This window comes from Ciona robusta, chromosome 11 (genome assembly GCF_009617815.1).
Source record: "Ciona robusta chromosome 11, ASM961781v2".
In the NCBI taxonomy this organism is placed as follows: Eukaryota; Metazoa; Chordata; class Ascidiacea; order Phlebobranchia; family Cionidae; genus Ciona; species Ciona robusta.
In genome coordinates, this window is record NC_143245.1 from 1933335 (window position 1) to 1958571 (window position 25237).

The following is a 25237-nucleotide window of genomic DNA, read 5'->3' on the forward strand; positions in this document are numbered from 1 at the left end:
AAATAAGGTGAACAGTGACGTCACAATTTCATATTTATAATTGTAGGAAATATAAAAACCATAGATATCAAATACGTATTATCAAACACTTTTTAAGTTTTTTAATCACTGCTAAAAACAATAAAATCCACTAATATTTCGCTTTGTTATATTTTATTGCATTCTAAAGCAGCAGTAAGTTATTACGTGACATTGAGAATAAGCAGAAAGCAATCGGTGTCTCAAACACAAAAGCTTCAGCAAGCAAAACGAGAGCCCAGTTTTATAGTATACAAATCGTATACAATAAAGCAAATCTGCAAACTGTATCAAGCATGAATCATGCTTATTTAAGTTGTGGACAAGCTTTGGCATGTGTTTTTACATAGCGTTTTCACATTTGTTAAAGGCTTTGTTGTGTTGTTTTTATATACAAACATCTTGATCATGACAAACGCTGTTGCGAATTTCACGAGCAAAGTCTTCAGTAAAACTGGAGAAACCACTTCGTAGAAGAAACAGGTTATGCGGCGTACCAGCTATGTCGTTTAACTGGTTCATGTTGAGTACACCTCTTTCTGGCTGGATAGCAATAGCGTATGTCTGAAATGTAATTGGTTGGGATAAGATGCGGTCCCTTGTTTTCATTCTTTTTATAACCGTCCTATTAGTATTTGGTAGTAAAAGCAGATTATTTATCGAATTACGTAACCGTATCCTCACGACTCTAAGTTATGTTAACTATTAAAACTAGCAAGATTAGGAATTTAAGGCGTATATCGTTGGGTAAATTACTTATTTTTCGGTCATTGCTTTAACCCAGTAGTGGTCACTGCTAGGTTGTCTTGCTGGTCGTTAGACATACAGAAAAAAAGAAACAAATATAGTAGTTTAGAGGAAGACGGGACACCTTTAGCTTATAGTATCCAAATATCCTGATCGTGTTTTAAACAATTAACAACGATGTATGAGAGTCGTCAGGATGCAATTTTATATGATTTTTTTTTAATTTTCTTTGTTTACTAACAAATGAAATGAGAAAATAGAATCAAAAAGTGTCCCATGTTTTCCATCCTACCATAATCCACAAAGTTTCCCAACTCATAAATAAAGTATGACAAAATAAAATTTAAGGTTTACCAAAACTCCGTTACGCCTCAGAGCCTCTGCTGGTGCTTTAACGGCATCTTGTGATTTACCATCAGTAAGCACCAACACAACATCCACCGCATCTGGTCGGTTGATTTCGTTCGTCAGTATATGGAGAGCGTACGATAATGCTTGTCCGGTGCGTGTGCCTGTGTATAGCGTTGGGTAAGGTACAAAATTTTGCTCGGTTTTGGTCGGCGCCGTGGCATAGTGGTTAGCGCGCCTGCCTGTAACCCATGCAGAGGGAATGGATTCGAAGCTCGACGCTGCTATACCATTGTGGGCGTATGTGTCCCTGGGCAAGACACTTACCGGCAGTTGCTCCAACCCAGTGGTCACTAATGGGTTGTCCATATTATCAACCATAGTATCAAGACCCGTATTATAACGGCTGTCGTTTTCCGGCCACGCGAGGATAAAGCAAGTTACATTCATTCATTCAAAGTAGTCCGAGTGTTTTGTTTTGCCCCGCCAAATATATAAGTGTCTTATCACCGCCATTCGACATATCTACCCTCGCACAGCAAGCAACTATGATGTTTTACGCTGGTTCTATATACTGCACACTCAAAACATAACATTTATTACCAATAAAGTTTTTTAGTTCATTAGAGGGCATGAGGTGTATGAAATATGACGGTGTAGCCAACTAAGGCGGATGTATAACTGCCATTCATTCATTCATATTAGTTGATATACGTGGCAGTAGCAGCTATTGGTAAGGCGTAAACGGCTTTGAATTGTATGTGGAGAAGTCGCAACTTTCGTTAACTTGACTTACCTTGTCCATTATAAGGCAATCGGCCAATCCTTCTAAGCAATTGCTCTTTACCATAAGTCTGTGTGTATTGGAAGGATATCTTGTTTGCTTCATCTATCTCAGCGTTATATCTAAACACTGACACACTTGTGCTGTTTGGTCCCATCTCGTAGAAACTGCGTTTGCATTCAAATGTTAATTTACGTAATAGTAAAGTGTTTTAAGAATTACATTAAAAATACCTTAAAAAAATTAAATAAAAACACTAATCACCAACAAAGTTACATACGAGGAAACTCGTAAGCAAGCACCAGGTGGATGAAACAGAACACCGGTGTTACAACAACTGCATTGCTCAGCCATAAGTTACATTTATTGGAAGTTACCCCAGCGCTGTTTTAACGAAGTTGATCATTTTTCGCCACCCAGGTTCCGTGACTGAGGACGACGAGTCGAGAACCATTACTATGTCAATCTTGGGAGAGGCAGGGCATTGACCTGTGGACAGTATAACAGGATATAGTACTGCTGTGGGGTAAGATGGATACATTAGCACATAATATCCCATATTTCCTAATTGTGTTACTATTAAAACTGTTTTCGAGTCAGGATTCAGGATTTCTTACCAGATGTATGTTTCTGCTACAGCGAACGGTTTTTGTGCTTTCGAAATACATTGGTTAAATCGCTTGACTATAAACACATGTTACCGTATTTAAAGGTAGATTCTGTCACCATTGTAGCCATATATGTGTAATTACTCACTCATGCTCTAAATATATCCTAATATGTCCAAGTTTTAGCCATATATACATTATATAATATATAATATACTTACGAGCGCAACATGGTGGGGCATGTGTCCAATTTTTGTTTGATTGACATCGAATTGTCTGTGACGTGCTGGGTCGAAGTATATAATCATCTCCACATGTATAACTACATCTGGACCTTGCGTTGTTGCTATTGGTGCATGTGTAATTGCCACGTGTGAACGGTCTTAATTCCGGACACTTTATCACTGAAATCGTGTTACCAAAAAGTCAGTTACGATATAATAGCATTTAAAAATTCGGGGCTAAATGCCTCGGGTGCTACTGATATATTTTCCTAAAATTCGTCTACTGGCATTCAAATTAATGTAGGTTATATTTAAAACGTACAGAATATAAAGGTTGACAACTCGACATTAAGGTGAAAATTTTATATCCGTGTAAATTTAGCCTTTGTGGCAAAGCAGGATGCCTTATTCATTCATTTATACAAAAATAACAATTTAAATTAAACTGTCTCAAACTATTGTGGTCCAAAGTTTTGTTTTGTTATTTCAAAATTTCAAAATTCGTTGTCCCTTTTTTAGCAGACACGGAAAAATATGAGCAACGAGAAATTTGGAAGTAACCACCGGTTTAAAATAGTGCATTAACGTCTTACATTGGCAGGTTGGGGTCGGCTTATCCCAAACTGGCCCATTATTCTCACTGTTGGTGCAAGTTGTAGTTGCGAAACCAACCAACTCGTGGTCCCGGGGACATGAGAATGTACAAGTAGATCCAACTACTTTGTTCACTGGACAAGATGCTCTGACATTACCCATGTCGGACAACACATAACAGGTTTCTATCAAATAAGATTGTTTTATAATTTATTTGGGTATATTTGTATGCTTACGGTTTTCCGTTGACAACAAGACTGTGTACAGCGTTCGTTAAGCAGAGCGAGAAGCTTTAACAAAGTAATGATTTTCATGCGGGCTAACCCATAGGGTACAGGTTCTAGACCCGTTGTTGCTACCAGCACTGTGGGCGTATCTGTCCTTGACGGCAATTGCTTAAACCCAGTGGTCACTAATACGTTGTCTAAATAGTCAGCCATAAAGAATATTACACAATCACCCACAAAGTTACATATACGCGGTTGGTACGAGATATATATGGAACTGTATATCCCTGTTATAACGACTTGTTTTTCGGCCACGCAATTGAATAAAGCAAGTTACATTCAATAATGCTATAAAACCTGCAGTTGTTGGAAACATATTCCTAACTAACCTTTGCAAACTGGTAACGGGTGCGACCACTGTCCGTATCCGAATCTAACCTCGCCACACACCGTAGAACTTGGTCCATCCATTACATAAGTTTCCCCACACACGAAGTCGCAGTGAGATCCAACGTTTGAAGAATTCGTACAGTCGATCAACCCGTTGGGCAATTCGTCCAACGCTGGACATGTCGCTGGAATAAAGATGTATAAGTAAAGTATTTAATAAAGATATTTTTACTCAATCGCAGAGAACGTATCAAGCGTCATTGCCCAACAGTTCCCATGTGGTGCCGTATAGTAGGACCTATAATCCATATATAATGAAAAATAAACGCGTTGTTGCCCCATGTGTACTCTAGCAGTAATCGGCGTGGCGGCACAATGGGGGCGATTCTTGCCTAATTTGCCAACCAAAAAATAAAAAATACAAATTAAAATCACCTAAAAAGTTACCTTAGTGATAACTCGTGATCGGATGCGGGGTATATGAAACAAAACACGTGAGGGGATAAATAAGTCATGTTGAACCATCCATTCACCCATTTATTCCTTCATTCATTTACCCAATTTCTCGCCAACTTTTATTCATTCGCGTATTACCCAATCCACTTACTTGGTGGTAAACACGTGGGGGCGGCTGCCGACCATTCAGCGCTGCTACTAGTTTGAACCAAGCACATGGTTTGATCTTGACCAATCCTGTAATAGCCTTCGTCACAGTCGAATGAACACACGCTTCCTATAGACCTCCCGTTGCTGCATGCTATTTCTATGTTGTCGCTAGGTGGTATCACCGAGCATAATACCTCTGAAAGGGTTTTCGTGTTCGTTTAAAATGTTGTTAAACCGGTTATATACGGTATCTAGCAAGATCTAGTATAACTTTCTGGTTTTATCATTGCGAATGCTAATAGTTACAACAGTACGAAAACAACAGCTGTAATAAACTAAACCCGTATAGGCTAAGCGAGAGATAAAATAGAAAACCTGTCGTAAGGATATATAAGTTACATCTATTTATCGTGCATAGTAAAGAGCATGTATGCTTTGTATTATGATATCAAAACTAATAAATTCAATAATATATAAATTCCCATATTAGACCACTCCTTTTAGACTTTAGCCAAACTATTGTCACGCACGTCCCATATTAAACGACTTTTGGCGTATGTGTTCTTTGACAGGACATTTATAGCGACAATTGCTTCAACTGCGTGGTCAAAAATGAGTTGTCAAAACTGTTAGTCATATATTTATAAAAACAAAAAAAAAAAAACTAAAAAAACGAACAAAGTTACGCAGGTAGTACCTCGTATAAGCTGGCCCGAGATGTATGAAACATATAACACTAGTGTTACAACCACTGTTGTTGTCTCACCACGCGAAGGTAAATCAGTTTCAATCATTTATTCACCTGTGCAAATTGTTGTTGTACTTGACCACGAACCGTCAGCGGTACAAGTAATTTGGTCGACACCGCGTATACGGTAACCCTCAGCGCAAGTTAAGTCGCATACAGATCCCACCTCTTTACCGATGCTACATGTTGACATACCGTTTGTAAGGGTTACCGTCTCGCATCTGTTTATCGCTGAAAGAAAAGTTGCAAAAATTAATTTCGTAAGAAAAAATGGTGTACCGTTTAATTTTTTTAACTTAATGTGCTGTAAAAGTTTTCACTTAAAATGCAATCCCATTTTACATAAAACAAAAAAACATTAGTGTGTCATTTTGATGACGATAACAAAAAACAAAAAAACGATAACGACGGTCGTTAAAACGCACTATATGAGTAAAATATCGGTGGGTAAACAATTTAATATTTTAAAAATTATTATTTACAATCAATTTGGGAGAAAATATGCAAAAATACAGGATGTGTTGTTACCCTAAACAATATACCTTTTATCCATACACGAAAATTAAAAAAAAGTATCATAATAAAATACGTCAATTGTTTAATTGTACCCTAAAAAGTAAATATTTTATTAAAAATAAAAAGTTTGTATAAAAACAATCTTCCACTTACGTCTACATGTTGGTAATTCCCCGCCTCTCCACTGAGCCAACTGCCCAACTTCGGTACAAGAAATATAATTTATTCCACGTTTAGCATAATGTTGGTCACAATTGAACGTACACACTGAACCCAATCGATTGCTCTGTGTACAAGACAATCGACCGTTCGCCAACCTTGGGGTGGCGGGGCATCGTTTGTTGATTACTAGAAAATAAATTGTTTTTAATGTAAAACCATAGCATATAGTACTGTGGGGTACGAAAGGATACCGTTAACACCCAAATTCCATATTTCGCGATCGTCCATTACAGAATAAAATAATACCCTTTTTTACACGAAATCGTATGGCTATAATCTCTTTTTGAACTCACTTTTTCCTCTAGGGAATATGGACCCGAAATTAAATATAAAAAGTATAGATTATAATGTATTGGGTATCGGCCACTTTTAGACTTAAATCATAGAACCCATGACGTGCTTCTTTTTAATTAAGATCCGTGTCCATAGAATGAAATAGCCATAATTTAACCCAAACGTACCTCGACAAGTTGGTTTTCTACTCGACCATCTTGACATTTGAAGAGATATTTGTTGGCAATATATTCTCTGCGAACCAACCAAGTGGTAATTAGAATTGCAACTAAACCGACACAGACTCCTGGGTTGGAACTGACGAGAACAAATCGTTCTTCCGTTCTGTAAGTTGGCGATAGCCGGACAGTTACGTGGTCTGTTAGGCCTTCTGCCTGCTGTAGAAGTAAAGTTTTGTTAGTTTTGATTTAACTTGGAGAATATGCAAGTCTTTGTTGTGGTAAAAAAACGTATGGGTTACGACGACTTCGAAACGTCGTTTAGAAAATATTCGAAACGTGACCGATATCGTACATAATACCTGTCGATACATGATATTTCATGCTTCAAATAAAAAAAATGCATTAATAACTATTGATTTGAATATAAATTGCGCTTGTTAACCTCGAATGCTGTAACGCGCATGCTAAGGTACAATATACACGTCGTTAATATCGAATAAATAATTCAAATGTCATTTTCTAATAAAACCAACGTTTGGTCCGCCATGCGGTCGGATTTCGTCAAGTTTATCACAAAAATGAAAGCCGAATCTAAATATATATTCACCTTGACAAACTGGTAAACCCGTACTCCAACGTCCAGTATATGTTTGTTGATTAAACGAACACGTTGATGTAAAACTTCCAACACGTGTGTAACCTCTTCTACAATAGTGTCTGCAATATCGTTGGGTTAACGTAATGATTATATACGCAAATAGAACACAAAAAGAGAACAAAAATTTTGATAAACTGTAGTAAACTCTTGTCAGGCGCCTTGGCATGGCGCGCCTCAAACCCAGAGGTCAGAGTTTCAAGGCTCGATGCTGCTACCATTGTGATCTTATGTGTCCTCATAGACAAAACACTAAACGGAACACATCGACAAATAAGTTATTGCTCTGTGACGTGTATAACTAAGAAAATACGTGCCCAGCAGTTCAAATCGGTTTAAAAAATTATTATTATCTCAAAGAGTTAAATTAGTAACGTTATACGTCAAAAACCTGAAAAGCTGTTTGGTTAATCTAAATTCAATCAACCAATCAACGCTCGCCGCGTGTATACAGTCACGGTGAGTGATGATTCCTGGTTTGAACGAAATTTTTGATCTGATAAAGAACCGAGGACCATGCTATGATATTTTCAGCGAGATTTGTTTTCACACGGGAAGGTATATTGTGGTTGTGACATATAAGATGTTGCCTGACAACTTTGTATAATATTCGTACTGTGGGGTTAGATGGGTACAGTTAACAAACAATATGCCAGATTTTGTAATCGTGTTTTTAATAGTTAGGTACGCTCTTTTTAAGTCTTGCGGAGATAGGGTTACATTTTTCTGTAAATTTTTAGTTCAATACTAAATGAGACTGTAAAGGAAAATAAAAACATAAACTATGTTACCCCAACCTACAATTTCGTCTCCGTATGATTTAATATAACCTAATATGAATCGTTCTTGAACAGTAATTATAATACAGAATGAAGTTTCAGAACCTTTTCTTAAATAAAAGTAAGACTAGCACGAAACCTGCAAAACCTGTTGTCTAAAATTTAGAAAACACTTATATGCTAAGAAAAAAACTCTTTGCCAATTTCCCCCTTTGATGCTATTACCATGACACCATGTGACCAAGCGCAGTGAGGCGTAAAATATTTTAATTCAAACATTCTCCTATGCTGATGACCAGCATGTTTGTTGTTACACAAAATAAACCTAACACGCCATCTAATCGACGATGCTGGTACCTGATCATCAGCTGCGTATTATAGACATGACGTAATCCATGAAACGTCATAACCCCAATAAATACTTTCGGGTAAAAATATGGTAAATTAATGAAAAGTTTTGTTTAAAACTTCTAATAAATTACAAATATTTACAGCAGTTTGTAATTCATTAGAATACACATTACGTACGCTTTTTATGACTTTTATGTTACGACCGTTGTAAACGTTTGTTTTAAGAAAAAAAAACTTGGTTTTTTGATTTGACTCAGCTTGCGCTGTGTAAATCTGAATCGCGTGGTAGCAACCGACGATACGTATACCGTTGATATTTGAGATATCTGGCTGTTTAGATGACGACGATAAACCGAAGGCGATTCTTGACATTTATGTCGAGAACAAAGTAGTGTACTGTGTTGAAGATGCTGATGGGTGCTGGGGTTTATAACGAGCAAGTGGCAACTTTCAAACTCTTTGAGGAATTCGGGTCGTGAAAGGTCGTTACTGTTTATAGTTTTTTACTTCCTTTGAAAATCTTATCATGATTTATTTGGGCTAAAAATCAAGTTAAATTATGAACTAAAAAAGTCACACATACTTAATGGGTCGGACTAAAATATTTGGCATTTAATGCAAGCGCTAAAGGGTTTGTTTAGCATGTAAATATACGCGTCGGCCTTGTGTTTTAGGAATCAACACTTAAAATGTTTGGACTGATTACAATTCTGTCTTACAAGAAACGCGAGCCATGGATAATAAACGACTGACCCTTAAACGTATCTTTTGGTGGCGGGCAACTACAGTCGTTTTATAACAAGAATGTTCTGCCACACACACCACGTTATTTAAGTTTGTGGATATTTTTGTCATTTATGTTTTTTTTTTAATTTTTTACTGACAATTAATTAAAAAACATTAACTATACGGGGTTGGTGCAATCGTCGTTTCGAAAGAAAAAAACACGCCCAAAATAGTAGCACAATCACATTTAATTTTGACTTTAATGCGATTGTAAGCTTTTACTTTATGGCTGTCTTCTTGAAATCTTACAACTCACAAACGTAACTTGTTTTTAACTAACAAAAGCAGGAAAAGTTACAAGAATTTGTATAAATCGTTTTGGTTTAGAATTTAGAAGAACTTTCGATTCTACTTTAAAAATCACTTGAGATTACCAACCAAAAGTAAATAACAAAGTATGGCATGATCTCATTTAATCAACGTAAAGCTGTAAATACGACTTAATCCTGTGGCATATTAAGCCGTAAACTTTATATACACTCTGAATGGCAAATACCTTTGTGCGAATTTTACTTATAGCATACGACGCAATATGGCAAACTGAGCCTAAAGGCACCGCCCATATTCACGTCAATACAAATACAGTATATCTATAACGGATATTCCATTGGTCGTAGACTTATGTTTATCACTATAGTAGGGTGGGGAAAGACGGGACACCTTTAGCACATAATATCCTGATCGTGTTTTAAACAATAAACAACAGCCTATGGCAGTCGTGGGGATACGGTTTTTAATTCTTTGAATCTTTTTTGTTTACTACTTAATGGAGCGGGAGAATAGAACGAAAATGTGTACCATCTCCCCTCCCTAATATACTATAAATATATGTAGTTTAAGCAACATAATATTCCATAGGTAATACCTGCACACACTTTGGTGGAATCGCCCCCTTGAGCAAAACGAATATCCGTGTGGTAACCTACGATAAGTGCAACCCATTGGTTGACATACAGGTACGTTGCTTGACCAACCATTGCTACCTGTAATGCCAAGGTTTAAACATATCTTGTAACTTTAAAGCAGTATATCTAAAAATAGTAGATAATAGTATAAAGCTTTTTGACTTTATATACAATCTGCATGTACTAAAATTTGGCGCAGGGCACATAATCGCACTTTTCAAAATCAAAATGATTTTAACAAAAAGCAATGTGTGCAACTAAGAGTAAATATCTGAAATAACTTTTCAGATATAGTTTCAGCAGCTCTGGTCTTCGAACCCAGCCCTTTTTCTACTTACGACATGTAAGCGTCATCTGCTCAGCGTTTGAAAAATAATTCCTTCGACACGTGAAAGTACATCGTGATCCTCTTCTGTTTGATGAGGAGCATCTTACTGTTCCGAATCTAACTGTCCGGAGCGTCGGGCATGCACCAGAGGCAGGGTCTGGTGAAAAGGGCGGAAACGTAAGTGAGGCACGTTAATGGTGAGCGTTTTCGATTTTTTTATTAAAGACTTTTTTAAAAGTTTTTTTTGTTAAAGTTATTTGTTCGATGCGGTTTTATGAATGCCTAAAAGAAGGCGCATTTTCTCGACTACATGCGACCAAGAACTTGTTTTATAACCGTGTAGTAGTTGTATCATTATGCGTGTTTCCGATACGTGATATTACAATCCGCAGGTTTAACACGAGTGTCTTATTAAGCTGTTGCAAATCATACATGAGTTATTTTGCTAACTTAAGCTGCTATAATAATTGTTTAAGTTGCTAAAAAGAAATTTAACTACGACGCTTTATCCTGTAAGTGTAAGCAATATAGTTTAGAATAGATAATATGTGCTAACGGTATCCGCCTTACCCCAAGTAGGCCTACTTTAAAGGTATATAACCGTACAGCTAGCTATATACAGGCAGACCGAACATGATACATTTGTTACTTGTATTTTTGTAATGTATATAAATGATCTTTTTCATGTTTAATCTATATTCACGTACATACCATGGCTTACGTCGGGGTTGCTCGGAGAAATGTTTCCGTTTAGTTCAGCCAACCTGGGATCGCCTTCGGGGAAGCACCTTGAATCACCTCGGTTACAAATATTAGTTTCGCAACAACAATAACATTGAGAATTCGGTCGTTCTTCAATACACGCTTTCTATGGGAATAACAAGAGATTAGTTTATATTAAATAAGGAAGAGGTAACTTGGCGTCAAGCGCGCCAAAGGACAGTAAAACTATTAAGATTAACTTTAAGCGCCATAAAATAATTCACAAAACAAAATTGAATCGCTATTACCCGGTTAAATTCACGATGTTTATTTATCCTCGCCTGGCGGGATCACAATCAACAGTCGTTATAACACGGGTGTACTTCTAAAATTTCTTGTTTTGATTTCGAATAAGAAATATAGGAGACCGGCAGCGTGTTTCGACTGTTCCAGCAGTCATAACCAACATACTAACTTCGGTCATAACCGTAAACACCACTCACCAAATCAAGGTTGTTCTTACACGCGTTGATCTGTTTACAACCTTTTGAAACAAGTTTGCGTCCTTGGTTTGATATCCATCGAACTTCGATCATACACGATTTCTACAAAATATTAATTTGTTTATAGTAGGTTGGGGTAAGTCGGTAAGATAATGTTTTTTAGACATGACATATCAAATCGTGCTTAGTTCGGAGAAGACAAAACAAAAATAGGACGGGACAATAGAATGAAAAGATGTCCCATCTTCCCCACCCTGCTATATAAATACCTCGTTCTTTTGACATTTTTGTATTTTTCCGATTCTGTCGCATTCGCTGTGATTCTTAGCATTCGTACAAGTCACGCAGAACAAACCTATAAATAAAGTATGTATTTATGTTACATAAACATGTTACTGAGTGTCATATCAAATTCTACGATAAATAATCAATAGCACACCTTAGCCATATAATTAATATCGTAAAAACTGTATAAAAACAAATTTGCATGACAGTCGCCCCGTTTTAACCTGACATAACACGTACGAAGTAATTATGTAAAGACGTTTTATTTAATAGGTTAATTAAATCATTACCTTACCGATAAAATACGCAACATAGACAATACATGGTAAATGTTAAATTGGTAGCGCATAAAAACACAGATGCTGTATGTATAAATTTTGAATAAAACTTAAATATTCTAGTAAACACCGATTTACTAGAATTAATAGTTAGCTTACCGTGTGTGACGTGGATAAACGTCACAATAACCAAGAAACCTAACCAAGCCCGACTACCCATTTTAACTCAATGTAGATTGAACTACAATAACTACAAATGCACTGAAATGTCAGAAAAGATTTAAAATCGGCATTTTTTCGCCGTTTTTACGTTTCGCTAAAATCGTTCTTCGATGCCTGGGCCTCAGGGTATAAGGTGTCTCTCACTAAATAGGGAATAGTTGCCAAAACGGCCCAAACTAAAGTTTGATCTTCGTTTGTTACTTGAGATACTGAAGATCAATTTACAAAATCACCCATTACCAAATTATCCCGTTCGAATTTAATACCACATCATTTATGCACGTGTCTGTTAACAAGGTCGCTTTAGATATTACTTTATCTTTTAATTTGGTCCTTTTATTTGTTTACATGACTTTGAAGAAAACCAAACGAAGGCTGTTAACCACTGATAACATTTGTTGTGATTAAATTTCCGTTCGCTTTTTCAGTGTTATTAGACGGACATTATACATTTATTTCGAAGAACATTTCAATTCTTTGAGACAGTTCAATGAAAAGTTGATTATGCTGATTAGTAAATCACCACAAACGCTAAAACAGCGAGGGATAACTAGTCTATTTATACAAACGCTTATGTGTCTTGTAGGCTATTCAGTTACTGTTAATGCGATAAGGTGCACAAGTGCCTTAGTGCAAGTTTTTAAGGCGTTGGTTAGTAGTTGTTTCCTAAATTCGACCTTTAGTTAAACAACTGTTAAAAAACGTCAATGTATGGTTAATTTATAGATTAATTTGTAAATTATAAAATCAGTTCAATATATTTTCATTGCAGATCTTGTTAGTTTCATTTGTTACCAATGTGCTGTATCAAGTGAACGAAATATGTCGGTAGTCAAGCTTGTACTTTACTTACACTTCGTGTTGGTTGTTGTATACTCGCAAGCGGCCGCACTACAAGGTGTGAAATGTGAATGCCCGTGCGACAGAAGCTTAATCGGTTGTAATGGAAGCTTTGCATTGGATTGTAAGTACATGTGCGATGGCTGGAATGACTGCGGAGACTGGACTGATGAACGAAATTGTGTCTGCCCTCGTGGCTACTATAAATGCGATTGCATTGCTACTGGGTGCCCGGGGTCCGAAAACGCAGCGCACAAGTCAGTGAGTGCATGTTATAACGATGTTCAGAGATGTGACGGAAGAAAGCATTGTATTGACTGGAGCGATGAAAAAGGTTGTAATTATTCTTGCCCATCAGAAAGCCATCATGAGTGTGATTGTAATAGAAAAGATGGCGGATGTGCACCTAGAAGTCATTACAAACCACACTGTTTTCATGATGTGCAAAAATGCGATGGTTGGAATAATTGTGGGGATTGGAGCGACGAAAGGAGATGTACAAAACCTTGCCCGCGTAACTATGTACGTTGTGGCTGTATACTGAATCGTAACAATTGCCCTTCGGATGGTGCATGTATAAACCGACGTTATGTTCTTAATGGCAATCAAAACTGTATTGATAATTCAGATCAAGCTTGTGAAACAAACTATTACTCATGGCGGTGCAGGGATAAAGAAGAATATGAACAGATGTTGCAAATTAACGCTTCTTTTCCAAACACCAAATATGGATGCAGACCTGTAGCGTTCTATGATGTTGCTAATGCCACACAAAGAACTGAATGGTGGTGCCAACAAAAATATAGCAGTAATAAGTTAATACAATGCAGAAATGGAGAGTTAATTCATACAACGAATCTTTGTTCAAAGTATGTTCAGTGTACAGATGGAAGCGACGAGTTGCATGACGTTCCTGGGTTTAAATGCGTACCAGAAGATGAAGGAACTATCACACACCACAACAAAGCATATTGCGTTCTACCTCAGATTAACTTGTACAATAACAATTCCTATTGCGCTGGCCGTGCAGATAATTGCTTTGTGGACGGAAAACTTAAATGCTTTCAATGCCTGGATGGAAAGCTTATCATATCGCCCAAGCAGGTTTGTGATGGAGTTGTGGATTGCTACGATTTATCCGACGAATGTATTTGCGAGAATAAGAAAGTTTGTAATGAGGTTTTAGGTAATTCTAAAGGAGTATGTAACCAAGGGACGCTTTTCTGTAATGGAACTTGTATGAAAGCCGAATCAGTGCTTTGTAACCAGTCAATAAACTGTGGGGATAATTATCTCAAATATTGTACAAGTACACAAGCTGAAGAGTCCAGCCTTGATAAGATATTGTGTAGAAATCATATCCACATGTTACACGCTGGTACTAGGTGTGATGGAATAGTGGACTGCCCTGCTGGGCGCGACTTATATTGCCGACAACTTTGCGGCCACAATACCTCCATAGGATATCCTCATGTTTCTCCTATGTGCCTAAACAAAGAATGGGGTTGCAGTAGTGGATATGATGAAATAAATTGCAGTAATAGGTTCTACTGCTCTAATGATAGCAACAGCTTCAAGCATATTTCACCGAGTCAAAAATGCGACGGGGTTGTACACTGTGACAACGGCATAGACGAACTAGAATCCCTCTGCGGTGCTACTCGATTTTACTGCTTGAATAAGGAACCACTATCTGTATCTTTGGATCAGGTCGAAAACGGCATACACGATTGTACAGATGGTAGCGATGAATGTCCAGCTAACAGCAACAGAACCAGCATATTTTCATCACCCTTAGAAATGATAGGAAATCCATTTCTTCGAGCGTTGTTTTGGATCATGGGTTTGCTTGCCCTATTTGGTAACTTGGCTGTGTTTTTGGTGACTATTAAACAAATGGTTAAACCAGTGAACTTGCCGGTTAAGCACGCTTGTCTTTGGTTTGTGGCGAATCTTTCATTATCGGATTTTTTAATGAGCGTTTACCTTTTGGCCGTGTCGATTAAAGGTCTTCAGTTTTCGAGCAGATATTGCTACCATGACCAGGAATGGAGGAGTAGTCAACTTTGTTCAATACTTGGCGCACTAGTTGTTATATCAACGCAAGCATCAGCCTTTATATTAACAGCCATGACCACTTTCCGGTTAATTTCAACGTTCAACCCTTTTCTTACACGGGCGGTTTCCAGGGCGTGGTATATTATGCCGGTATTGGTGTTTTGGTGCATCGCTTTAATACTGGGGATGTTTCCACTATTAGAGTTAAATTCTGTGTATTTTGTAACAGGGGTTTGGTTCCCGAACTATTTCTTCGCCAAACAGAAAGTGGGCAAAGCCGAGATGAATGAAATAGCGAAGACAATATCGCAACTCAAGTCACAATATAACTACCCTATAAATTGGCCAGATACGAAACGCCTGGTTGCTGCTACATTTCAAGAGCTTGATATTAAAGGCGAGTTTAATTATTATGGCGAAACGAGCGTTTGTATGCCTAAGCTGTTTGTAAAGGTTGGAGAAGATACATGGGAATATTCAACGTTTCTTATAACTCTGAACTTCGCCTTGTTTCTGTACATGGTGTTCAGTTATATAGCAATATACAGAAGAAGCATATCCATGCAAAGCAAACGTAGCGGTAGTGGACAAAACAAAAAGATGCAGAAAAAGATCACCAGATTAATAGTGACTGACTTTTGTAGCTGGATTCCTATTTGTACAATGGCTTACATTAGCTTAGGTGGCGTCGAAATGAACAACATCGTTTACGTAATTAGTGCTGCTGTTTTACTACCTATAAACAGTGCATTAAATCCAATTCTGTATTCAAATGTCGTGGAAAATGTTATCAAGAAGTTGTGCAAAAAACGTAATAAATAGGCTGCTGTATTAAATATTACATCTGTACAATTTTCATCGTTATATAGTTTTGTGCTATAAAGTTTATGAAGTGTTACTTTTGTGTTTTTAATGTTATCGCAAATAGAAACCAGGAATCTGAACCCCTGTGGTAAAAAACGTCAACTTAATTTTGACATAATAGGGAATTTCCCCCGGTGGAAATTTGGCGGGTTTTTCGTCTTTGTCGTTACAAGTTTATCAAAAGTTTTGTTATGCGACTAAACTTGCCTAATTACTGTGTTTAGTAGGAATATTTATATAGCTAAAATACCGAGGTTTTAGTTTAACCTAAACATGGAAAATGAGCCAAAAAAATCGGAGGAAGAGACGAGTTGTTTATGGAACAAACCTAGCGATATAATGAGAAAATTGAAAATGCGGAGAAAACGAGTCGTTTCCAATCGGTCGATGTCGACTTCTGCTTCTTTAAATAGTAGTAAGGATGTAGGGGAAAACAAGGTACTGTGATGTGTTATATTTAAGTGCTTTCAAAACATTTGTTTTAAGAATTACCTAAGGATACCTTTTTAATAAATCAATGGGCGTTATATTAATATATATATATAGCTGGTGAAATATGTCATTACTTTCAAATTTGCATACTTCGTGACTTGTAAGCCCGGTACTAGTATAAAGTTGTCACACATGTTGTACCAAATATCCTTTATATTTTGATAAATATTTGCTTGATAGTAAAATCAATCGGCACATATAGAACAAAATAGCACTAGTGAAGAATTCTCCAGTACATTACAGATTGGGCCCTGTGGAAAGTGTTAAAGGTCGGGGGTCATTAGTCATGCTTTAGTGGGTATATGTGTTAGTGATCGTTTAGCGGTCAGATAATGTAGGGGGAAGAATATTAACTAGAATTATGGCCTGGCTGCATAACTTGTAAAAAAATCCTCTGTGCACCTGTCATACTGTGCAGACGGAGACATTAGGCTTTTTTTTAACTCTTTATTCATACGAATGCACAAAAAATAATAATGCTGGTGAATAAGCTTGCTCCCACGTTATCTGACCATTAACTACTATAACAGAATGTAACTACTAAAACTACCAATATAACCAGTGACCATCTCTAACTAATAACCCTAAACTATCAAGTTGTATCAACCTCTCACCAGTCTAATATGTATCAAACCGGAGGCTTCTTCATTAGTGCAAAATTAAAGATGTTTTTTTTTTTAGAAAAGATTGGCAAACCCGTTTGCAAAGAAGAGGAGTAGTTCCGAGGAATCGTTCGGAGGTAAGAAGAGGATTTTATCAGTGACTGAGGTTGACACAACACCGGAAGTTCCATTGTGGGAGAAAGAAGTCAAGAGGTTCGTGAGGATTAATATTATGATTTATAAATATTTTTATAAATTTTAAAAATATAAAATTGCCACATGGCAATTGTATGCCAGGACAAACCAGGGTTTCTGTTTCATTAAATAAAATTTTAAATGTTTTTAAATTTATTAAGAAAATGAATCTAGTGAAAAAGCACATTTTATAAATAGCATTATTAAGGGGGTAAAATGGTTTACCGAAAAAAGAAAACCTAGCGTTTCTTACTTTTGTTCTTTAGTCCTATAGAGCAGGAAGATAAACATAGAAACACGGAAGTTCTCGATAATAATGATCTTGGGTTTGTATTTCTTAATGAAGACTCGATACAGGCCATGTTTACAGTTGAGTAACATTTGGGTTTAGCAGCAACACTTTTATTTATAAATATTTTTAACCCCAGCGTGTTTATAAAGTGTGTCGTTTGTTGCGTTGTTTTTTTATATAATTTGATTTTCGCTACTGTATTCGAAGGAATAAATTAAATTTTTATTACAAACTTTAACAGTAATTTGTTTCTTTTAAATTCAGTTCGACCTATATTGCCTTTCTTTAGGGTGAATTTTGTGCCATATTAAAATTCTTACCAAGGTAATCTTATCTTGTTTATTATATCTTACTGTTTGCTTATGCAGCCTGATTGTTTTCCAAAATTGGCACCAGTGGAGAAAAAAACAAAACATGACGTACTGCCTGCTGATTGGAGTATAAAGACTAAAGCAAGGTTAGTAGTTTAATCTTACCTAGGTAGGTTCTAATTTAGCTAGTCTTGTATTTGAAAAATTGGTATGTAGAAAGTGTTATGTGGCTCAAACATGTGTATATTTGGGCAAAACCCTAAACAGACATGGGACCAATCGCACAATGGGTGTTAGGGTAATGAGTAAACCCTAGCTTAAACCTCAAGTCCCTTCCTTAGGATTCACCCAAGGTAAATATAGTGTTAGTGTACATAGTGTTCAAAATGATTTGATGATAATGAAATATGAAACACCTTCCAGGTTTTTATCTCCATCATCATTTGCGTGGTGTGCACGCGTACGTGGAAACGAGGAAGCAAAATCTATAACAAGATCTGTGCGTTGTCAAAAACTTGAGGTTGGTTCTATTTTTTCATCTATTCAAGGGCCTGGGATTTAGGTCATATTTGGCCAATTACCCCAACACCCAGAAAGCTCATTCATGCGAACCAGTGCAACTCCGTTCGCAACATTTATTAATTGACAATTGTAATGTTTTCTGTTTTACCTTTTTTAACGTCAGCTTGCCTTTTCAGTTATATATGTATATGATATTTAGTTTCTACCCGAATTACAGTGACCAAAAGACAAAATAAATTCACCCAGTTGTTATATTAGGAATATGAAATCTATCTAATTTGAAACACTTTACACTAATTTGTTTTTGTTTTTAGACCACAACACAGTCTGACTTACGTATTGAGTTATGTAAGTGTTTAGTTTACCACCAACACCCGTCTGTGCCGTGGTTTAAATTATTTCCAAGGTTTGGTTCTGATTGTCGGTTGGTTCCTGGAATAACAACGGAACCTCTTTCAACCGAACATGCAAAGACATGCATGTATGATAGCTGGTAAGACACATATATATTCAATTTTACGTATCTAAAACCTAATGTTGTTGAATGAATGTAACTTGCTTTATCTTCGCGTGCCAAGAAAACGACGGTCGTTATAACACGGGTGTTCATACACCTTGTACCAGCTTACGAGTTACCACAAATGTAACTTTGTTGGTGATTGTTGTGTAAACATGTGTTTGCAAATGCTCAACAATCGTGTATGCATTGTGAAGATATTTTGTATATATTGTGTAAGTTATACCCTTTTTGCATGGTCACTTTTATGCGCGTAAGTACTCGCATATTTACTCGCAAAAACAAAGTTAACACGCATAACGCCATAAGCGTGTCATCTGCAGTTGGAGGTTGGTTGTTACTCACATTATGCGAGTAAAGAAAAGTATGGTGGAAGTACAGTTTCACTTTTAAGAGCCTAATCTTATTCGGGTATTAGTTTTACAGTTTTTAGCTAGTAATAGCCCCAAGAAGCTTCAAAACCTATTTTATAAACTAGATTTAACAATATTGCGCTAAAATAAGCTAACTCAATGTTGATACGCGCATAAACCAATGACCATGCAAAACAAAAAATCGCTATTCGCACAACTTTTTACCATGCAAAAAAGGTAGTAGTGTGTTGCTGGGAAATTACCATACAGATGCAGAGCATTTGTAAGCAGTGTTGCTTTATATAGGAATTTTTAGGTTTATGTACAGACTTCTAATAAATAAAGCAGATAAATTGGCATGCATGAAAGGTGTAACCATAAAAAGTTTTGAATATTGTAAATAAATGTAGAGAACCTATTTTATCGTATGCTCAGGGGGAACTATCTAAATTGCCAGACATAAAAATAAACGAAAGGTGAAAGTATCCTCTTCTTGGTTATCTGCTAACTCCCAACCCCCTTATAACGTCTAACTAACCACCAGCCTAATCTGTAACGTACCTTTACTAGTGCCAAACGAAAACCCACACTTTGCCATGGTTTACTGGCTGGTATATAAATATATTGTTCAGATTTAAAAAGCAATAAAGCATAGTTAATACATCACATGTTACACTTTATTTTATTATTTTTTGCACCCCCCCCCCCAGTTTAAGAATCACTGCACTAAAGTATGTGCACAAACTATGATGACAAATCTTTCTTTCCAGGGCTGCTGCATTTCGTTCTTCGTACCAACTGCTCCGTGAAAACCTTTGTCCATATTTCTACATTTGTGCTCAACAATATACAGCCCTGTTTAGATCAGCGGTTGTTTCACCTTGCTGTGAGGTGAGTTGATAATAGTGTTTAATTATCTATTCCTAATTACAATGCAAGTCTATAAATGATATTGTTAAAAAGTTATAATATTAAATCATCCATTGGTTGCTCATCTGCTATAAATAACGTGGTGTATTTGTTACATTTCGTCTGACATCTGGGAATATTTTATCAGGGAAAGTAATATTAAAGTTGAAAGAGACAAGTAATACTTAATAATTCAAACAGCATAAAATACTTTTAATAACTTGTCTACTTATCTACATGCCTGTGCTGGAGCTATCGGAACTTGGATTATGGAGAAAATGGAATATCTAGACATACAATAATAAAAAAACATATGTAGTAAATGAAGTTGATGAAAAAACAACAGTCTTTAATATTTGTTATGACTAAAAGACACAGTCTGGATAAGCAGTTAAGGATATATATATTATTAAACTCATAACGTGTGACCTGAATTGTCCACTGCTCAGTTTATACAATCTAGGAAAACCATTCTTGAAAAAAGTCCTGACACGGCAAAAAAATCGGAAATACACTCGGTTTTTATACCAGATGAGCCGCTAAAAGAATATTTACATTATGCCTGGTAGCAGAAGTAACAGAATACTTGTGTTTATTAAACAGGTCAACTGCCTTATCACCCCAACATCTATGGGGTTTCGTAAATCACTTAAATCGGAAGGTATTGAATTCACGATGCCGTTACAACAATTAAATACGCAACAATCTGGTTAGTGATGTCATAATTGTTCGTATTACTTATTTTGAAGTAACATATGTCAGTATAATGACAATCTGGTATTTAAATTACTATGTTTTGTCTTGTAAAATAATTTGTTAAATATGTACATTTTAAAATATGTAACTAGCTTTGTTTATATTTTTTGTACTTGCAGAAGGATATTTAAAAAACACCAAAGAACCTCGTTTAACACATCTGTAAAACCAATTTAATACTTTACAAAATACATTATTTTTAAAAACACATTCTAACTCAGTAATGTAAACAATATTTTGTAGATTCTGTAAATTCCGATGTAAAAGATTTGAATGAAGGATCAAAGGAAAACAGACCAGTTGCTGAAAAAGGTAATTTTAGTTAACAAAGTTTGTACACCGACTTAACTACTTGTAATATTACTCAATATATTTAATCAATTTGTATTTTTAAACATGTATACAGGTCTAAAACTTGATTTATCCTTGCGTGGCTAGAAAACGATAGTAGTTATAAAATATATGTTCTGTTTCAAACAACTTGTGGCAGCTTACAAGTGACCATGAATGTAATTTTGTGGGTTTGTTAGTTCTTTATAACTAAAAGTTTAGACAGCCCATTAGTGACCTCAGGGTTGTAGCATTGCATTTCTTTAACAACATTGTAACTATTGTCATTATGACATCACAGATAAATCACATTGCTGTGCAGATGTGGAGGCAGATGAGGTAGGTTAGCTTGGAAAATATTTCAAATAAAAATGTTTTAATATTAATATCTTTATTTGTCTTAATTAAATACAACTCAATAATTAATACTGTAATGTGGTTTAGCATCCACACTGTTATCTGACACTTTAAAGCAGTTTTTACCTGCAGCTTGACTGTCGTTTGTTGCTAATTCCCTTCTCTTTGTTGTTATTAATTAACCTGATCTACTGTATCGGAAGCGATAAATAAAATTTATGTGTGTAGTAGTTAAAACTTGGGGTAAAAATGTCTTATCGTTCCGATTTTGTACCTGGCCTAATTTCTTCTTCAATCTGACATAAAAGTGTAGTGAAGGAAAACAGTTGCGAACGCAAATTCAATATAATATTTAGTAATGGACAAACTCTGGTCTAAATCTAACGTCCCATTGCGTGCCACTGCAGGACCTCACCCACATAGAATATCTATGTATTCATAGAAATAAGAATTACACTCAATTTTACATTAGCAAGAAGAGCAGCAATGGAAAGACATCAGTAACGGACTTCAATTCAGGAAAAATAAAGAAATAAATTTAGCAGTTCGTAGCGATGGACAACCACGGACTGCTGTTCTTGTGAAGGGAATGACACAAACACAGGTGTTAGGGTGTTACTCTACTTTAAATGTTTTTATCTTCACAAAGCTATTGTGAAGTAAATGTTTCTTTTTATCAATTAAATATAAATCTGTTTTACTGTAAGTGTGTTTTAAAGACTGTTGTTTTGTCGCAATATCCTGTCTTTTCTTATTATTACAGCAAAATTCTGATTTTTCCGCTGTGAAATGATGATTTACAATTTTGTTTTTAAATGTTTTTTCAGATTCTCTTCAACTATTTACTCAACTGCAAAAGCAGCACAGCAAACTCTGGGCCACAAGCTGGCGTACCACCAACTATTTTGTCCCCAGTCCCTTTTATTGGTTCGTCCTTGAAAAAGTTGGATCTGAGGGCAGGAATTGCCAAGGTCAGTTCGTTTAATCAATTTGAGTAAAAATTGTCATTATTTAATATAGAGGCAGTTAATTAATAAGGGGGTACTTTTTGGCTACGTGGCTAACTGCCTAAATTTTCTTAGACAGTCAAACTGCCAGAGTAACTTACTGCTATACAAATAGGTTTGTATAGCAGTAAGTTACTTCAAAATTGTTTTACAGCACCTGCAGAGTAAAAGTTGTCATGGACCATAGTTTTATTTTTTTCTTAATAAAGATGGTATGAACGGCCAGTATATTTTATATGGGTGAGGTTATGTAGCAGGGCATGACATGATTCCTGAATTTCCTGTCAGCTGGGGTGTAGGCCAGAGTTGACCTATTACTCCAAAACCTTCCATAGTCTTATGTTTGCAACAAGTCATATAAGTAAGTACAGGAAGAGGAAAAAAACAAAATATTTCATCTGTGTTTTATTCAACAGATGTGTGAAAATGATGGAAGTGAATTTGACAGACAGTCAGCAAAAAAGAGTGGTGTTCCTAAAGAAAGATTTAGTCTTGATATATCTGGTCCACTAATGCCACACCAACTAAGTGGTATTATTACCTTACTGAACAAAACACAAGATGATGGTAACTTCACTTGTGCGTTCGGTACACACATGTACACTGCACCATTTAACGCACCAAGTGATGCAACTATGGGCAATAACAAAGAACCCCCATCTTCTGACATGCAAAAGTGTGGTATTGCTGAAAACTTTGTGGCCAGGTTAACTAGTACAACTCCTGTTACTATAAGACAAATTGAAGTCGAAAATGAAAAATACAATTGGCAAAGTTAAGCTTTTTGTTGCAATTTGCTTTTGCAGTTACTGTTTACATAGGTTTATATGTTTAGTTTGTTTTCTGTTTGAAGTTTTACTTTAAAGTTTCTTACCACTTATATATTTGGGGTTGAGCTTCTATACCAGTGAGGTCCTACAGTGTGCCGTACCAGGAGACCTTGGATTTTGACCAGAGTTGGTTTGACTTAAGATATAAGGTAAATATTGTTTGTGTCCTTTTACTCGCCAATACACTTGCAGAGTAACGATTACTTTTGGTGAAAATTAACATTCTCTTTGTCTTGTAGTAAAAAAAGAAAAGCCCTGCGCGCCGTGTGTGGGTGTTTAAACTTGGTTCGTCTTTTTTTGCGAAATCGTAAAACCGAATAACCTTACTCTTATTTCGACCTACCATGTTGTAATGTTGCGACAACAGTGAACGTTTCCTGGTGTTAATAACTCCAGTATCACCCTATTTATATCGTATGTTTCCGTGAGTATGATATACTAGGGTGGAGCAAGATGGGACACCTTTTTTCCTCGTCCCATATGGTAGTAAACAAAGCACCATTACTTCGGATTAGGATAAGGAAGCGGATTTAAGGAAGTTAGAAAGTGTTCGTCTGCATTACTAAAACAATTGTTTTGTTGGAGTATTACGAAAAGGACAGCTTAGAATTTTTATATGTGTGTCTTATTGTCATATGCCTACAAACATATAGTAGGGCTGGAAAAGACAGGACAACTTTTAGCACATAATATCCGAATATCCAGATCGTGTTTTCAACTATTAACAACAGTCTGGCAGTCAAGTCTGTTGTTAAAAAAAACATATATTTCTAACGTTCAATTTGTAACTATTCAAATTAAGGTTTTGTTTATTAGTAATGTTATTGCCGAACGTTTTTTTTTTATCTCAGTATTAGTATAAGTTGATGTGTTGTATGAGTGTATATGTCTGTCTTTCCTGCTGTATTCTTGTTCTTTTTAATTGGGAAATGCAGAGCTGTTGTTGGCTTCGACTTCTTGTGGTTGGACATAAAATAAGGTGTACACTGAAGATAAATATTCTTTAAGATTTGAACAATATTTTATTTGTAGATGTTTCAATGATTATGTCCGCGTTAGTTACTTTTTGACCATGTCCTCTTTTTGAATAAATGAGTTGTTGTGTTTGTTGCATGTTTATCACATGTATGTCGCTGCACTCGTTGTACTATTTCTGTATTTTTGTTGGTGTATTCCATGTGCACATTGTCTATGTGCCCTCGTTGTACTGAATGTACTGTTTTTGTCAACTTTAGCCACATAAACTATGAAGGTATTTTAATCCTGTTTTTATTTTTCAGTAAGCCATTTAACCGCGAACCAATTGTTTTAATATTAACCTTTACATGTGTTGTGCATATCGTTCATTAAACTAATATGACAAATATTATTCTGTTTTATTACTGCTTTATCATAATAAAAAGTCCATTTGAAAAATAATTTCTGTCGTTTTCCGAAATTTAATCTTCGTATTGAAAAAATAAAACATTTTTTAGGTAAGTTAAAATTGCTATTAAATTGCTCTCGTCCTTCACACACCTTCGAAGGAAGGACGTTTTGCTCCTTGAACTGAACTAGAATGCATTGATACAAAAACTTCAATAACGATTTAAAAGTACATTACATCTACATGCCCACTTACGTTTCAAAACATCGCTTTGGATAAATTAAAGATTAGCGTGTAGCATGATGTTTGCTTTTTTTGTACATTGAGTAAGTGTGAGCATGAAGTGAATCAGCAA

The 25237-nt window shown here is 36.0% G+C and overlaps 3 protein-coding genes across 4 annotated transcripts; 2 read left to right on the forward strand and 1 right to left on the reverse strand.

Annotated features, from left to right (window-relative positions):
- Positions 1–136: 136 nt before the first annotated feature.
- LOC149727734 (P-selectin-like) lies at positions 137–12375 on the reverse strand. The gene is made up of 18 exons (XM_089888114.1): positions 12219–12375; positions 11766–11851; positions 11497–11598; positions 11003–11159; positions 10302–10448; positions 9924–10041; positions 7095–7204; positions 6494–6703; positions 5964–6158; positions 5349–5525; positions 4548–4742; positions 3940–4125; positions 3323–3508; positions 2727–2909; positions 2275–2386; positions 1910–2064; positions 1120–1277; positions 137–582 (listed from the first exon to the last, which is right to left on the reverse strand). Exons 1-18 carry the CDS (start codon positions 12277–12279, stop codon positions 406–408), a joined length of 2715 nt encoding a protein of 904 aa, XP_089744240.1. The 5' UTR covers positions 12280–12375; the 3' UTR covers positions 137–405.
- Positions 10349–16267, forward strand: LOC149727735 (uncharacterized). Its single transcript, XM_089888113.1, has 2 exons — positions 10349–10468; positions 13054–16267. Exon 2 carries the CDS (start codon positions 13104–13106, stop codon positions 15999–16001), a length of 2898 nt encoding a protein of 965 aa, XP_089744239.1. The 5' UTR covers positions 10349–10468; positions 13054–13103; the 3' UTR covers positions 16002–16267.
- On the forward strand, positions 16178–25185 carry LOC149727736 (protein downstream neighbor of son homolog). 2 transcript variants are annotated; one of them, XM_089888135.1, is made up of 13 exons: positions 16178–16481; positions 17217–17350; positions 17599–17701; positions 17993–18081; positions 18359–18455; positions 18772–18950; positions 20098–20218; positions 20840–20945; positions 21236–21304; positions 21624–21661; positions 22152–22283; positions 22507–22650; positions 23103–25185. In XM_089888135.1, the coding sequence occupies exons 1-13, from the start codon at positions 16317–16319 to the stop codon at positions 23463–23465; spliced, it is 1740 nt and encodes a 579-aa protein (XP_089744261.1). In that variant the 5' UTR covers positions 16178–16316; the 3' UTR covers positions 23466–25185. The 2 variants fall into 2 exon arrangements, with proteins under 2 accessions (XP_089744261.1, XP_089744262.1); XM_089888136.1 differs by lacking the exon at positions 23103–25185 and adding an exon at positions 22841–23046.
- The last annotated feature ends 52 nt before the right edge of the window (positions 25186–25237 follow it).

Excerpts from the sequence above, each read along its gene's own strand:
- LOC149727736 (XM_089888135.1), top strand. The coding sequence starts at position 16,317 with ATGGAAAATGAGCCAAAAAAATCGGAGGAAGAGACGAGTTGTTTATGG. Across the intron at positions 20,219-20,839 it reads TTGTTTCACCTTGCTGTGAG|GTCAACTGCCTTATCACCCC; the intron begins GTGAGTTGATAA and ends TTTATTAAACAG. Across the intron at positions 22,651-23,102 it reads TGAGGGCAGGAATTGCCAAG|ATGTGTGAAAATGATGGAAG; the intron begins GTCAGTTCGTTT and ends TTTATTCAACAG.
- LOC149727734 (XM_089888114.1), bottom strand. The coding sequence starts at position 12,279 with ATGGGTAGTCGGGCTTGGTTAGGTTTCTTGGTTATTGTGACGTTTATC. Across the intron at positions 11,852-12,218 it reads GTTTATCCACGTCACACACG|GTTTGTTCTGCGTGACTTGT; the intron begins GTAAGCTAACTA and ends CTTTATTTATAG. Across the intron at positions 4,126-4,547 it reads CCCCACGTGTTTACCACCAA|CGACATGTCCAGCGTTGGAC; the intron begins GTAAGTGGATTG and ends TCTTTATTCCAG.
- LOC149727735 (XM_089888113.1), top strand. The coding sequence starts at position 13,104 with ATGTCGGTAGTCAAGCTTGTACTTTACTTACACTTCGTGTTGGTTGTT.